The sequence below is a fragment of the Garra rufa genome, chromosome 16, assembly GCF_049309525.1.
Source record: "Garra rufa chromosome 16, GarRuf1.0, whole genome shotgun sequence".
Lineage (NCBI taxonomy): Eukaryota > Metazoa > Chordata > Actinopteri > Cypriniformes > Cyprinidae > Garra > Garra rufa.
The window spans coordinates 16,562,489-16,578,235 of NC_133376.1; the positions used below are offsets into that span (position 1 = coordinate 16,562,489).

Here is a 15,747-nt window from a genome sequence, read left to right on the forward strand (position 1 = left end):
GAGCGGATCGTGAAGAAAGCTCAGCTGAATTTGACACTTTATGTTTCAGGCTAGAAATCGCTGATACAACCTTTAAGCACACTTTTTGGGGGGAGTTATTTCATAACATTTAATTTTTATATTTGTACAGCTGTTTAGAACTGTGCTAGCTTACCATGTGCCGATTAACATATTTGAGCTAAGTTCAAAAGTATCTAAAATTGTCACAACCGAAACATTTGCGAAAAAAAGAGAACACATAATTCTTGATTTGGGGGAAATAAATGAAATTTTAGTACAGTTTCCAATTTTTTTTATATATATATATATTTTAGTATGTTTTAGTAGCCTTTAGTGTGCAAGTTCAAATTCTGTAACGTGATGTGGTCGCTACCAAAACGTTACTGTCACTACCAAAAATGTGCAGTCACTGAAACATGGGATGTTTTGTCAAAAATAAAGTATACTGAATTATCAACTAAATGTTATAGTGTTTAGTTCAATGTATATTCAAACGAATGAATCCTTAAGTTTGAAATCATCAGTGTGATCAAGTTTTTGCCTTTTAAAAAGAAAAATTGGATTCAACATGCAACAAATCTCATAAAATTACACTTGAAATATTGTTAAAATTGTAATTGTTATTGTATTGCTTTTAGGAAGATAAAAGCAAAATCTTAATAGGTCAATATAACCCTTCTTATTAAGTTATATATTACTGTATTTCGGTATAGTGACAAATATTTCAGAACTTTCTGAAAATGCAATATAATTAACTGCACACTTACTAGAAATGTGTATTTTGTTTGATTTCTCCTTTTTATCATTCCAGGCATCGTATTTAATCATTTGCCCATGTAGTTTTCTATGCTTCTCTTGTCCTTGTCCTTCCCCCTCTCTCTCACTCTCTCTCTTCCTCTCTTCTCCCACACACAGCTGCTGTATGTTTTTTTTCTTCCTTTCAAAACTTCAGGAAACTTTAGGGGCTTGTTTTGCTGAAGAGATGTTTTTGGTATAGCTCTGAAAGCCAACGAGGTTTGTGTTTTTAATTATAGCTGACTAGTTTAGTTCACACCTTCAAAGACTTTCTCTGACGTCTGACATTTTTTCCCCCTCTCCTTTTAAATGGATTACTCTTCGCAAGAGATGTACTCTGTTAGGCCAAGACTAGGCTAGCATTTTTTCTTTTTGTTTATATTAAATCCAGTTCAACTTTATACTGCTGGAGACAGTCAGTCTTTGTCATGGGATAATTTTACTTTCCTAAAGCAACTTCAAGAGCTTGATTGAACATTTGGACGGCAGATCTGCATCTTGACTCGAGGCTGTAAGAAAAGAGAATAAAATCTGACCTGATCTCTTATAGCTATCATGGGAAAGGAGCTGGAGAGTCACTTTAAAAGAAAGTACTAGCGGTCCTCACTAAAGCTCCAAGACAAACCACAAGAATTCAAAGCAGCACTTGGAGTTTCTCTCTGAATCGTTGGAGACCAGACGAGCATGAGGAACTGTTCCATTTATTACCTTACCGGTAAATACTTAAAACTCGGGGAAGCATGATGGAAAGGCTGTGTTTATAGATTCCATACAGATTCATATTATTGCGATGGGCTGTAATAATGGACTTGTGTATTGTGCTTGTCATTACAACATGCGCAGAAATCTGGCCAATATTTAACATTTCTCTTACCTTAGGTAGCTCAGGCAGGGTGTGAATTACCGGAAGGTACTGAACCGTAAAAACTCCAAACAAACGGTTGGGGGTCTTAGAAAGTACTTGTACTAAACTGTTTAAGTTCAACATATTACATCATTTTCCAAACAGCCTTTACAAACAGTTTATTGATCCCAACGCCTAGTTATAGCGTCGAAAACGACGCTCACAAACATAAAAAGTCGTAGCCTGAGGAGGTTACTATAGCAACAGTACGCTGCGATCAATTTCCGCTTTGTTTTCGCGACCAAACATAAAACTAGCTACTTTCTCACTTTATTTCACAAATAGATTAAACGTTTCAAAAGTATTTAAGACAGCTGTCGTTTTGCTAACTGTTAAGAACTCCAAAATACTATACGTTACGTAAGAGATACCTTAAATGATAATTACGTTACCTTTAGGAAAAACTTATCTCCTTTAAGTTACTTGGAATTTACACATTGAGCTCAGCTAATGCTTTGCGCAATCTTCTTTCTTGATTTTGTTAACCCTAAATAGACTACAAGAGTGCGTAAATTACATGTCAGGCAGTGTATGAGGAGGTTAAAGCTCGTATCTGACAGCAGAGCGGCTCATTCACCTGGTGAACACAGAGCGCAAGGAGCGCAGCCTACGCACTTTGGGTTAGTCCCATTGCAAGAGACGCGCTCAGTGCGCGCTCCCCGAGGACATCCAGCCCAGCGGACCGGGCGTTATAGAGGAGCGCATCCACCATCCGACCTCTTTCTCATCTGTCAATCAACCATGTGGTTCATTAACTTAACGTTGCTCGTTCTCAAGCTGTCCGTGTCTGCGGAGGGATTCTCCACGTGCCAGTCTTACAACTTGGACGACCACAAATCTAAAAGGATCGAGGCGGTGCGCGGGCAGATTTTGAGCAAGCTGCGCATCCGGAGTCCTCCGGATCCCGAAGCCAGCCCGCCACCGGAGTCGGTGCCAGTGGAGGTGATGTTACTTTACAACAGCACGAAGGAGCTGCTGAAGGAGCGCGCACGCCAGGCCGAAGCCGCGTGCGAGCGAGAGAGCAGCGAGGAGGACTATTATGCCAAAGAGGTGCAGCGGATCAATATGATGCCACTGCGCACTGATACGAGTGAGTGATACGGATTTTTATATGGAATTACCATTTGAAGAATACGCTGTGGTTTTGGATGTGTAATGAAATTAATTATTGTGCGTAAATTAGATTGCCCATGAGTATTGGTTGTGTGTGTGTGTGCGTGCGTGCGTGCGTGCGTGCGTGTGTGTGTGTGTGTGTGTGAGAAAAAATATTATTGAAGAAAATGATTATTGATTAGAATGGTTGAAAATATGTTTTACAATGCTAAAGCAATCTCACGAAACTTTTCAAGAACATGTCTGGATTATATTTCACCCTTAAAATAAAAGAAATAAGGTATTATATATAATATATTTAGTACTGGGCAACGATTAATTGTGATTAATCGCATCCAAAATGCAAGTTTTTGTGTACATATTTGTGTGTACTGTGTATTTTTGTTATGTATATATAAATACACACACATGCATGTATATATTTAAGAAAAAATATCTAATGTTTACATATTAAATATATTTCTATAATATAAACTATATGAATAAAAATATATACATGTAAATACATGTAAGTACGAATATATATATATATATATATATATATATATATATATATACACACACACATATAATTTAGTGCTGTAAAATTGATTAATCATGATTAATCGCATCTAAAAGAAAAGTTTGTATATAAATATACAAATAAATAAAGAAAAAGTATATAAATTCACAAATGTACATGTATATATCAAAGAAATATTTACACGTATAAATGATTTTATATTTATGTGAGTTATATTATATATAAATAATACATTTATTTCTTAATTATATACATATAAATATACACCGCACACACTATATTATGTAAACACAAACTTTTATTTTGACAGCACTAATATAATTATTATATGATTCCGTTTAGGTGGTAGTATTTATTAGACCAATGTTGCCTTTTTATGACTGATATGCATGTTATTTGTATACCGATAACCAATATGCAGGACCGATTTTCCGTTTTTGTTTGTTTTTGCTTTTTTACACAATAATAACAACGTGATCATTAGACAGCAATAAAAAATATTTATGAAAAATTGTTTTGTGATGTAAATGCTCACAAACTTATTTTTATCTTTTTTTTTTGTACATTTAGTTATTTTTCTTTAAAATACATTTTCTGATGATTTTCTTTAAAGGAATATGTACCCTGAAACAGAAAAGTGTGAGGAGCATAAAATATCAGATTACTGGTCTGTCTCTAGTATTTAATGTTTTGTAATATACCAAAAAATACAATTGTAATGTAATTATTCTAATATTCACAAATCATGTATTACAGAACTCATTGAAAAAATAACAAATAAAATAAAGTACATTGCTGTAATGACATTTAGGCAAAATATAAAATAGGTTCCCTAAATAAAAATAATTACTGGTTTTCTTTTGATTTTTGGGTGAATATGACAAGGGCATGCTTTGTGGCATTCCCTTATATACATAGTTTATATGTACACTCACAGTAAAGGTTTCACTTTTGAAAAATGTACAGCATTGAGCTTATCCCTGAGGCATATATTTGATGTAACAGTTATTATATATAGTGTACTTATAATATACAATTTTGTTGCTAATAATAAGGCAGCTTGAGTTCAACGAGGCCTCTGAGAAGCTGAAAGGGGTTAGTCATTACATCTGCTGCTTTGGCACCAAGGCAAGTTTTATTTCCTTGAGGTTGACCCTCTGAAAACCACGCACAGACCACAAAATGTAAATAAGGCCAAAGTGAATCCTGCTTTTGTTCCTCAGACTCAATCAACCCGGTTCCTCAGAGCCCGTACTTCAGGATAGTGGGCTTCGACGTCACCAACGTGGAGCGAAATTCCAGTACTTTGGTCAAAGCAGAATTTCGCATCTTCAGAGCGCCAAACCCACAGGCGCGCACCACAGAGCAGCGTGTGGAAATATACCAGGTGAGAGAATCGCATGTGGTTTTTCCAGACAAAAGGCTTGGGTCGTTCCAGAGATGAGCAGCAAGTGACGGCAGCTGAAAGGGTTTGGTTCCTCACGTGTTTTTTTTTCATGGTGTGTAGCACAAGAAATAGACCAGCAGATGAATGAATGGGTAAGTCAAATAAGCTTGTGGTTTTTTCCCTTCACACCCACAGATTCTCAAATCTGACGACGTGACAGCACCGTCTCAGAGGTACATCGACTCCAGAACGGTTGAGCCTCGAGCCAAGGGGGCGTGGCTGTCTGTCGACGTCACAGAGACTGTGAAGGAGTGGATGGCGTTCAGAGGTCAGTGAGTTCATCTGGAGGTTTAAACATATATTTACTGCTCGATGAAGCAGAAGAGCGAGTAAACGAGAGGCATTTCCTTCTCTAAGAAAAATAATCTTTTTCTCTTTCAGAGAGAAATCTCGGACTCAAGATCAGCGTTCACTGTCCCTGCTGTACATTCGTCCCTTCCACAAACAATATTGTCCCTAACAAGAGTGAAGAGTTGGAAGCCAGATTTGCAGGTCATTTTCTCTTCAATCTCAATTTTTTGATGAAAAAGTGGTAGAAAATTTTAAATATGGGCTAAATTCCTTGGTGTGCAAATCCATTACAAACATTCAACTCAAAACGCAGCAAAGTGTCTTGACATATCAAAGAATAGTAAAAACAATAAATTATATATATACTGCCCTCCAAAAGTTTGGAAAGACCCATAAATCCTCATCATTAATCATTGACCTCAAGCACACTTTCAAGCTGTGCAAATCCTATTTGGAGAGGAAACAGTCAGATGTCATCATGTCTGTCATGGAATGGCCTCCCCAATCACCCGACCTCAACCCAATTGAGCTACTATGGGAGGAACTGGACCGTGATGCCCGTAAGAAGTGTCCAACCAGTGTGAATCATCTTTGGGCAATCCTTCAGGAGGCTTGGAGTTAGGGCTGGGCGATATGGCAAAAATGTAATCTCGATAAAATGTTCCCCATATTGAACGATAACGATATATATTTCGATATAAGCTGTTGATGTTGCCAGCTTTAAAATAGTATCCCAACAATGACTAAAGCCACAAAAATTAAAGGGTTCATTAAATTACATTTTAAAGTATAGTTTATTAACAAAAACAGATTACAGATTTGGCCTTAAAATTAAAACAACTTCCTAAAATAAATTTTAAAATAAAAGTTGTGATAGAGTATGGTAAATCAGAGTAAATGTACAAAATGTAAACATAAAATTATTGTAAAAACATAATTTGTAACACCATTATTTGTTTATTTATTTATTATTATTAACACAATTGTTTATTTTCTCTATTATAGGTTGAGCTATTTAAATTAGAGGTAACCACTGCATTTTGAAACAATCTACAGTATAAATAACAAAAAAATTACGACATAGTTCTTTCTTAATTGTATTAAGTGCAGACAATTCAGCCATAATCAAAGCAGGCTACTCTCTAAATATTCAAAGTGCAAATAGAGACCGGATATTTCAATCATGATACAGAGCTATAGACATACATAACCTATTATAGCCTACATACTAATAACAGCCTAGATATGTCATGTAGCCTAATTTGCGTGCATTGGGGAGTCACTCTATAGAGCTTGGCCAACTACGTCACTGCGCGTAGAATTATGGGTAGTTGCCGCCATGTTTTATGTAACGTCGTCAGCCGTCAGTATTACAACATGCAGTATTATACTATTAAAAAGAAAGAAAAAACAATGCACAGATCCAAGGAAAAGCTAAATCTTCCATACCGAGAAAAGCTTAATGAAGTGTCAAAGCTGAGGTATTTAGAAAAACTAAAAATAATCAACGGCTCGATCCTTACGAGCATATAGAGTGGTGGACGATCTAAATGAGTTACCGCCTTACCGCACGTAACATTCCCAGGTGGTGTTTTCCTACTTTGTAGTGTTATTTGCCGTTTTACCTACTTCATTGTTACCTGTGTTCTTGAGACTTAAAGTTTACAGCACTGTTACATCTTACACCTGTTGTGTTTGCACTATAGTAGTAGTGGAACTGAACTTTTCAATTTAGTTGATTCTTATGTTACTGAGAACTGTGCACATTTACATCAGTGTGTTATCCACAAATAAAGGGATATAGAAATGTTCGTGTTTTTTTCAATTTATTGCTGCAACGTGGTATGCAATTTGCAAAACAGATAATGCATGTTTAATGCTGCGTTCCAGGCAGAGCCCGTAAATCACGACTTCAAACCACCAGTCACGCGTTCCAGACAAGTCGTGCCAAACTGTCTGAGCGCATTTATTATTACTAATTTTAATGCAACGTTATATTGTCCTAAAGTCTATTTTTCCACCATGTACCACTTGCATAAACAACGCACCGTATATCAGAGCTCGGAACTGGGAGTACGTTGATCTAACGTTAGTACGTACATATAAATACACGCAATACATGAACATATTTACACAGAAAAGTTTATGTTGGATGACATTCCTTGAGAGCAACTGATTTGACAGCATTGATTTCTTAATTCATGGTTTCATAACAACGCAGGGGCACATATTAGTCAACTAATGCTTTTCCGTCTAGCTGCTTGTACCCACGCCATACAACGCCGTTTTGTTAACTCGGACACTTGAGATCCACGGTGATTGTCCAAGCTGGAAAGCTGGAAAATCAAACATTTGACAGTCGGCGTACATGCTGGTAATCGGTGAGATTGTGGCAATTAACAACACAACAATATTTCACCAAAAATTATGATTTATGCAGAATAAAGTAGACTAAAACTTCACGATCACAATCAAACACAGTGTTCACCGCAGCTCCGTTACCTAAATTCCCAACATGCATTGCGTTGCTGACGTCACGTTCCCAGACTCTATAAACAAGAGGGATTAAAATTGCTTTTGAATGCGCGTGCGTTTTTTGCTTTCGGTTTCAGTTTTAACAATCGCGCCAAACTCTCAGCTAAGCTGAGTCACTTTTCAGATAGTCAAACCACTTATATAAAGGAATTTGTGCTACCTTTTTTGTCGACAGATTTTCAACATCTTTGGATAATAACTCGAGGTTAGACTCACTTTCGTCGCTGCTTCGTCCTGGTGCTAAGTTTGCTTTGCAAAGTGCGGTAGGAAATGAACTTTGTACTTTGACGTGCACACGCATGCTGCACGCTGATTGGCTGTTGTCGCATAGTTTTTGCTGTGTGATTGGCTCTTAGATTAATCCATATCGAGCAAAAAATGTCTAGAGCTTATCATCGTTATTAACATAAATTTGATCGCGATTCGATATGATATCGTTTATCGGCCCAGCCCTACTTGGAGTAATATATCAAGCCAATGTTTGAATAAACTGACAGCTCGGATGGCCAGATTATGCAGAGCTTTAATAGCTGCTAATGGTGGATATTTTTGATGAATGAAAATTTAAGTTTTTTCTATGTATAAACTGTTTATGTACTAACATATGTATAGTTTGTGTAATATATATAAAATATATATATTTTAGTGGTGGGCCGGTATCGGTGTTAACGTGCTGCGTTAACGTGAGACTCTTCTCAGGCGATAAAAAAAATATCGCCGTTAATCTATTCTCAAAGTTGGGTTGGGAGCTGGATCTAAACTACGTAAGCTATGATGACTTTCACCTTGATATTTTAGCGCGGATGATGTATACCTAGTCGAATTGCACTGTATGAGGCGAGAACGAGTCTTCAACTTCTGTGAAATTACCACATCAAATGAGACGTGCAGACATGGATGCAGTTATGAAGCCACTTCAGGGCAGGTGCGTTGCTAGACCCTTTTTACTGGGGCACGTGCCCCAGTGAAAATCTGCTGTGCCCCAGTAAAATCTCAAGTTTGAGTTATAATTTACTTTGATAATCCCGAAATAAAGACATTAAACTATATGCAATAACTGAATTGACGCTTCTAAAAGCAACGCAGTTTAATGGATCCGACTATGCATGCAGAAATCCATGCCCGTGCGCGTCTGTGTATTTAACAGCAACACGCACGTCGTGCAGCCTTTTGCGCAGAAGTACTTGGTTACACAAGTTTGTATAGGTAATTATGTTGTAAATGCAATTGTCAAGCAGCTTGTGATGCATTTTGGAAACAGGAGATGAGCGCCTGGTCTAATGCGCCACCTGGCCCGTTCTCGAAGACTTACTTTTAGTCATTATTTGGGTAGCACACATATTCTGAAAATGCCTTCTGCAGAATTCAAATTAGCCATTTTAATCTAGATTAATCTAGATTAATTCCAAGATTTAATCTAGATTAATCTAGATTAAAAAAATTAATCTATGCCCACCCCTAATATATTTACACAAAAAATAGTTTTTTTTTTAATTAAATTTATTTGTCTTATATTTAGAGTTCTATCATGACAACTCTATGAAGATTTTAGCATAGAAGTCAATGTATTTGGTCTTGGCGGAATAGATCTGCTATGCTGCTAAATTGCTTCCGCTGTTGTTTATTGCTGTTATTGTGGATTATTAAATGTTGCTGCTGTAAAGCAAAGCAATTACAGGAACTTGCTACTGCCAATAAATACGGCGATAGACTGCTCTGAGTATTTAAGACATACTGCTGCTGCACGAATAGCATATTGAACAGTAAGATTTTCAAGTAAGATCTTTTTCAAAGAAGTCTCTTCTGCTCACCAACCCTGCATTTATTCGGTCCAAAGTACAGCAAAACTGTAACATTTATAAATATTTTTAAATATTTATAAAATATTTATAAAAAATATTTATATCAGAAAACAGCTGAGTATAATTTTTTCAGGTTCCTTTAATGAATAGAATGTTCAGAAGAACAGCATTTGTCTGATATAGAAATCTTTTGTAACATTATAAATGTCTTTATCATCACATTTGTTCAATTTCTAAGCATCTTTGCTAAATAAAAGTATTAATTTTTATAATTTCTTTCCCAATTTTTTTTTTTCTTGGACAGCAATGATTTCTAAAATATCATGTGACACTGAGGACTGGAGTAATGATGTTGAAAATGTAGCTTTGATCACAGGAATAAATTACATGTTTATTTTAAATAATAAAAATATTTCAAAACTTTATTGCTTTTGCTGTACTTTGGATCAAATAAATGCAGGCTTTGTGAGCAGAAGAGACTTTTAAAAAAACATTAATAACCTTTGACTGGTGATGTATAATAACCCATAGCAGGTATATACAGGTGGAGCTGGGGAGGTGGAAGATTTCAAAGTGAATGCTCTAGTGAATGCTAACCAGCAATTCAAATGTAAGATCATTGTCTGCGTCTGCAACATGAACCAATCAGCTTGTGCCCAATAGTTTAACGCTGTATCATCAGTTTGCAGCACTGATATTAAGCATTTTTATGGTTATCGGAATCGGTCATTTCCAAAACCAATTTGCTGATAAAATAATTTAAAAGCATTTAAAGAAAGTTTTTTCAAAGCCCTTGTTCTCACAGGTACGTTTTCGTCATAAGCCTATGGGTGAGACTTTCAGTTCATTATATGCTATAGGGAAATAACAAGAATAACAACATGCAGTAAATGGTAAAACTGCACTACAAACCAGTGTGTTCATAACTACGATAATACAATAAAAGACACACCAATTTGCAAAATCAATCAGCAAAATGAGATGTTTTTTACAGCTAAAAATAGCTGGATGTGGGTGAGACCAGAAGCCATGCCCAAAAAATTTACAAATGGCTATGCCCACTCTTACAGGAGAAAAAAAGGTGGATCTGTCTGTTCAAAATATCGGTTACTGGTCTACTTGATCTGTAATAATCGGTATTGCCATTGGCCCTTTCACCCCTATTTAAAACCCATAATCCATATTTCATAAAGAAAGTTTTAAACTTGTGAAGAAAAGTGTAACACTCAACTCTAGAAACATCGAGTTGACCTTTTAAAATAGTGATGTATTGGCCAACTTGGGAAATGCATTGCATCATTTGTTATTGATATTTTGGATTGATTATTTTCCAGGCATTGATGACGACCTTATAAAGCAGAACAGAAGACCAGGCATGACTAAAGGACAGATTGAATTCAGCACAAAAACTCCCCATTTGATACTAACCCTGCTGCCCACCGACCGTCTGGAGAGTCCCACCAAGAAAAATCGCAAGAAGAGATCAGCAGCAGACACATCTATATGCTCACGGTACAAAGAGAAAAAGTGCTGGAGTGTGTGTGTGTGTGTGTGTGTGTGTGTGTGTGTGTGTGTATGTGTGTACCTGGTATTCATCACGTTGTGGGGACCAAATGTCCCCACAAGGATAGGAATACCAGTAGATTTTGACCTTGTGGGGACATTTCTCAGGTCCCCATGAGGAAACAGGCTTATAAATCATGCACAATGAGTTTTTTTGATGAAGTAAAAGTGTGCACAATCTCCTGTGAGGGCTAGGTTTAGGTGTAGGGTAGGTGTAGGGCGATAGAAAGTACGGTTTGTACAGTATGAAAACCATTACGCCTATGGAATGTCCCCATAAAACATGTAAACCCAACATGTGTGTGTGTGTGTGTGTGTGTGTGTGTGTGTGTAGCATGTGTGTGTTTGAAAATATGACATTGCTTTCTCTGGAATACTTGATTTTTACTGAGAATCATATATATTTTTGTATATTTAATTTATAACACTTTAGACAATACATATTGTTTCAAAGCAGCTGCACAGTAAGTCAGGGAAATAAGAATCAGTGATGCCAACTTAATCAAATATAAGACAAATTCTAAATCTAAATCCAAACTCTTTTCAGGGTTGATTCGATTCTGTTAAATAACTGTGTAAAGTTCATCAATTATGAAACAACTTCAGTTCAGCTGTAAGCAGCTCAATGGAAGCCAATAGTGTCATTATTCAGCTCAAGTTTTCAGGTTTTGTTCTCACTAGATAGTGTCCGTAATATATCAAACTTTTGGCTAGAAGCTCAGAGGTCCCTAGTTGATGCAAGAAAACAAAAGCATTGCATGAAAAAACAGTAAGAAGCCAATAAAGAGACACTTGGAGGTGGATGTGATTGATCCTAATGTGTCTAGAGGTCTAGATTGTGTTTCATCACACACCCACAGAACACATGCAGCAACTCGCCCAAGGAGTGTCATGTCTGATATGCAGTCTGCATCTCGTCTGTCCTGCGAGTAAAAGCTCTTTTAATGTGTATTTGTTATGTGGAATGGTTCCTCTGTGCTAAGCAACATAGAAATGGTCATTAGAGTCACATTCAGGTCAAATCAGAATTTGTTCAAAGTCAAAACTGGACAGCAATTATTTACGGTTAGTCCACCCAATAATGAAAATTCTGTGATTATTTACTTACATAATTTACAGTGTTTTTCCAAACTGACATTACGGAGGAGCGTGGTAAGATAAGCCATTTTTACTTATGTGGTCCTCGAGATAAGAGAGAATGAGGCAGAAGTACAATGAAAGTATCAAAAGTAATTTTAGTTTGCTTACTATCATTTTAAATGATCATATGTATGTATCTATGACAAACGGTACTGAAAATATGGCTCATAAAAAAGTGTTCCCGTGGCTCACTTTGGCCCCCAGGTTAGGAGTAAATTGTCCGAGTCAGTGGGTAAGCTGCAGTGTAAACTGTTCCATGTGGAATTTGAAAGAAAATGTACCTTTTTAAATCAATTTTCCTTCTACAAACAGTCATTTTTCTTTTCTTTCTTTTAAAGCTAACTTAACATAAAACCAACTAAGTAAAGTTTAACTTGCAATCCTTAATTGTTTGCATTTCTGAAACAACATGTTGAACATTAATGTGTAACCTTTCCAAAAACAGACTAAACAGAGTTTGTTGAGTATTAAATTAAACAAAAACTGAATCAGAATGAGAGTATAAAGTAAATGGGTGCCTTCCACTCCTCCCATGTGTTTCTCCTTTGTACAGTCTGGATGAAATAATGGGTGGTTCCAAAAAACATGGTCACATGACAGTGTAGTTGCCAAGATACAGAGGGCGGCGCAACTTACCCACCGGCTCATCTTACCCCACTCACCCCTATTTCCCTATTATGTATTACTTTTTATATATATTTTTAAGTTATTATCGTTACCTAAAACTAATTGTTAATTGAAATAAAGCTGAAATTAAATAAAATATAAATATTAGATCCAAAACAGTTCGTTTTATTCAGTTGAAACTGGAGATACCTGGAAATGAAATGAAAAACTAAAACTGAAATAAAAATACAACTATATATTTATACTTACTGTAAAAAAACTAATATAAATGACAAAAGTTCATAGCACAATTAAATTACAGGCTGTTGCTCTTATATATAGTGCAAGAGTTATCTGTCTACTTTTGTGATGCTAGAACAACTAGAACATAATTCTAATTGTGTTAAATAAAAGAAAGTAAGTCAAACAAGTCATATGTTTGGGATTAGTGTAAGTGAATAATTTTTAAAAATAATTTCAACTTAATTTTAGGTAAACTTCTCTTTTAACACAGCATGATGCATTGAAACATATCATTTCCCCTCCTCTAGGGCCGATCAGGGCTGCTGTTTGAGGTCTCTGTATATTGATTTTCGTCGGGACTTGAACTGGAAATGGATCCACGAACCTAAAGGATACAAAGCAAATTTCTGTGCGGGGAATTGTCCTTACCTATGGAGTGCAGACAACCACTACAACATGGTAAATATTGATCAGACTGAGCATGTTTAAGTGTTGGATGTTAAAGGATCAGGACTGTCAAAGATTACACCACTGTACTTGCTGAATGAAATCCAGTGCTTGTTTCTTACTAATTTTGAGTTGTTGATTGCAAAAATCTCACTAAATATGATATGAAGTCTTTTGAAGACTGGAAGTCTTGTATTATCCATTAATCACCAGAAAAGCTGCCACAAAGACATGATTCCTGTCTACCTTTAAACCAGACTACAACTATTTGTTTAATTGACCCACCCCCCTTCATTCCGGTTGCTATGTCCGACAAACGATGACACTCTCATGTTGTCACGCAGTGAAAAATACGTTGTGGCGCAAAGAGAAAACTGACAACGTGCCGACAGACAAGACAGAGCAGGTTACTTTAGGTATGAAACTAAGTTTTAGTATTCAAATTTTGTCATTTTGTAAGAAATTCAGGTTCAAGCAGCACATGAACCGATCATCTCTTCCTCTTTACTAGTTATTATAGCACAAAATAAACATTAATGAACATCAGAAGGTATCTTGTTTCAACTGCAGAAAGACATCAATACATACCATTTTTCAAATTAAAGTCCACTAATGTTAATCTACTCTTTCGACTGGATTGTTTGTTGGACAAAATGGCAGATTCTGTGTCATGATTGGTCAAATCGCCTGTCAATCAAACTCCCTGCGAAGGGTCAATTCTCACCTCTTTTTCAGATGTTGCATTTAGATGTTGCTTTCCATGTCTGCTTACAGTGTTTATCCGTCTTCCTTTCAGATCCTCCCGCTGTATAATAAAATGAACCCAGAAGCATCAGCGTCTCCGTGTTGTGTTCCTCAGGACCTGGAGCCCCTCACCATCGTTTATTTCCTAGGCCGAACCCCCCGTGTGGAACAGCTCTCCAACATGGTGGTCCGGTCCTGCAAGTGCCGCTGATCTGGTGGAGCGAGAAGACAGGAATCTCAAACGAAGAACAGGAAAACGGTGGATTAGAGGAGAGCAAACTAACATCTCAATGAATGGCATCTTAAAGGGACAGTCCACCCAAAAATGTCATCTGTGAAATGTCAAATGTCACCTGTCATCATTTACTCACCCTCATGCCGTTCCAAAATTAGTATGCATTTCTTTCTTCTGACAAACACCAAACAAAATATTCTTAGACACCATTATGACACTCAGACATTTCTCAAAATATTTTCTTTTATGGTCTACAGAAGAAAGAAATGAATCTTTATGTTTGGGTGAACTATACCTACAAACTTGTGGGATGAGGAATAGCGTATAATCATACATCAAGCATCTTCAATAAGGAGTGATAACCGGCTCCTGCATTGGCAATAGTCTAATAAATAAGCTTTTTTTTGACTAATATCTCCTCGCATTTTCAGTATCGCAACAGTGACACACAAAATATACGCCCGCAGTGCATCCTTTTTAGATTTTGTATGAAGTTTACTGTAGATCGGTTTCTATTTTTGCAAATGTAAATAGTTTTTGGTGATGTTTATATGTTTATTTGCTGAATACAATAAATTTTGATTATATAATATTATTTTGTGGCCTTTTTATTCATTTTCGTCACATTTATCTACCTTTTTTCTCTGTAAGAACGGGTGTGGCCATTTGTAAATTTGATGGGTCAGGCTTCCGGTCTCATACGCATCTAGCTTTTTTTATCTGTACAAAACAGCTAATTTTGTTTGATACTGTAAATTGCTGTGTCTTATAGGGCTGGGCGATTAATCGAAAAATAATCGAAATCGACATTCAGAACCTATAATCGATCAAATGTTTCCAGGTCGATTATTTCGATTACTTTCCCTTTAAAAACAGTACCGCGTGTGGAGTCACGTGACCCCGCTCCGTTACATTACGTTATTCCGCCGACATGTCCATGGAGAGCTCAAAAAATTTACAGGATATACAAGAGTAATTTTGTTTAGAAGACAGTGCTTATTTTCTACTTTGAAAGTGCATTTTTGGTTTTCTGCCGAAAGACTTTTATCACCGAAACAACACGGCCGAAACAGTATGTTGACACAAACAGAAACCGCAGCCTGCACGTGCTTGTCTGAAGCAACACGTCTGCGGTGTGGAAGTATGGAAAGACCCACGGATAGCGATTTGTAAAACTTGTTTTGCCGAAATTTCCAGAGGGGTTGTGTCTGCAGTCGTGCGTGCAGTGATAAGAGCAGAGATCGAGACAAGATGCAGCTTTCAGTGAGTGAAAAACATTTAAGTTGGTGTTACGTCACAATATTTTAAAGATATGTCTTTTCATACTGTATTTTTATTAATATTTATGTTTTAAACCAT

The 15,747-nt window shown here is 36.5% G+C and overlaps 1 protein-coding gene across 1 annotated transcript; it reads left to right on the forward strand.

Annotated features, from left to right (window-relative positions):
- Positions 1-989: 989 nt before the first annotated feature.
- On the forward strand, positions 990-14,980 carry tgfb5 (transforming growth factor, beta 5). Its single transcript, XM_073820757.1, has 7 exons — positions 990-2,789; positions 4,559-4,722; positions 4,918-5,050; positions 5,164-5,274; positions 10,745-10,922; positions 13,271-13,421; positions 14,206-14,980. The coding sequence occupies exons 1-7, from the start codon at positions 2,231-2,233 to the stop codon at positions 14,362-14,364; spliced, it is 1,455 nt and encodes a 484-aa protein (XP_073676858.1). The 5' UTR covers positions 990-2,230; the 3' UTR covers positions 14,365-14,980.
- The last annotated feature ends 767 nt before the right edge of the window (positions 14,981-15,747 follow it).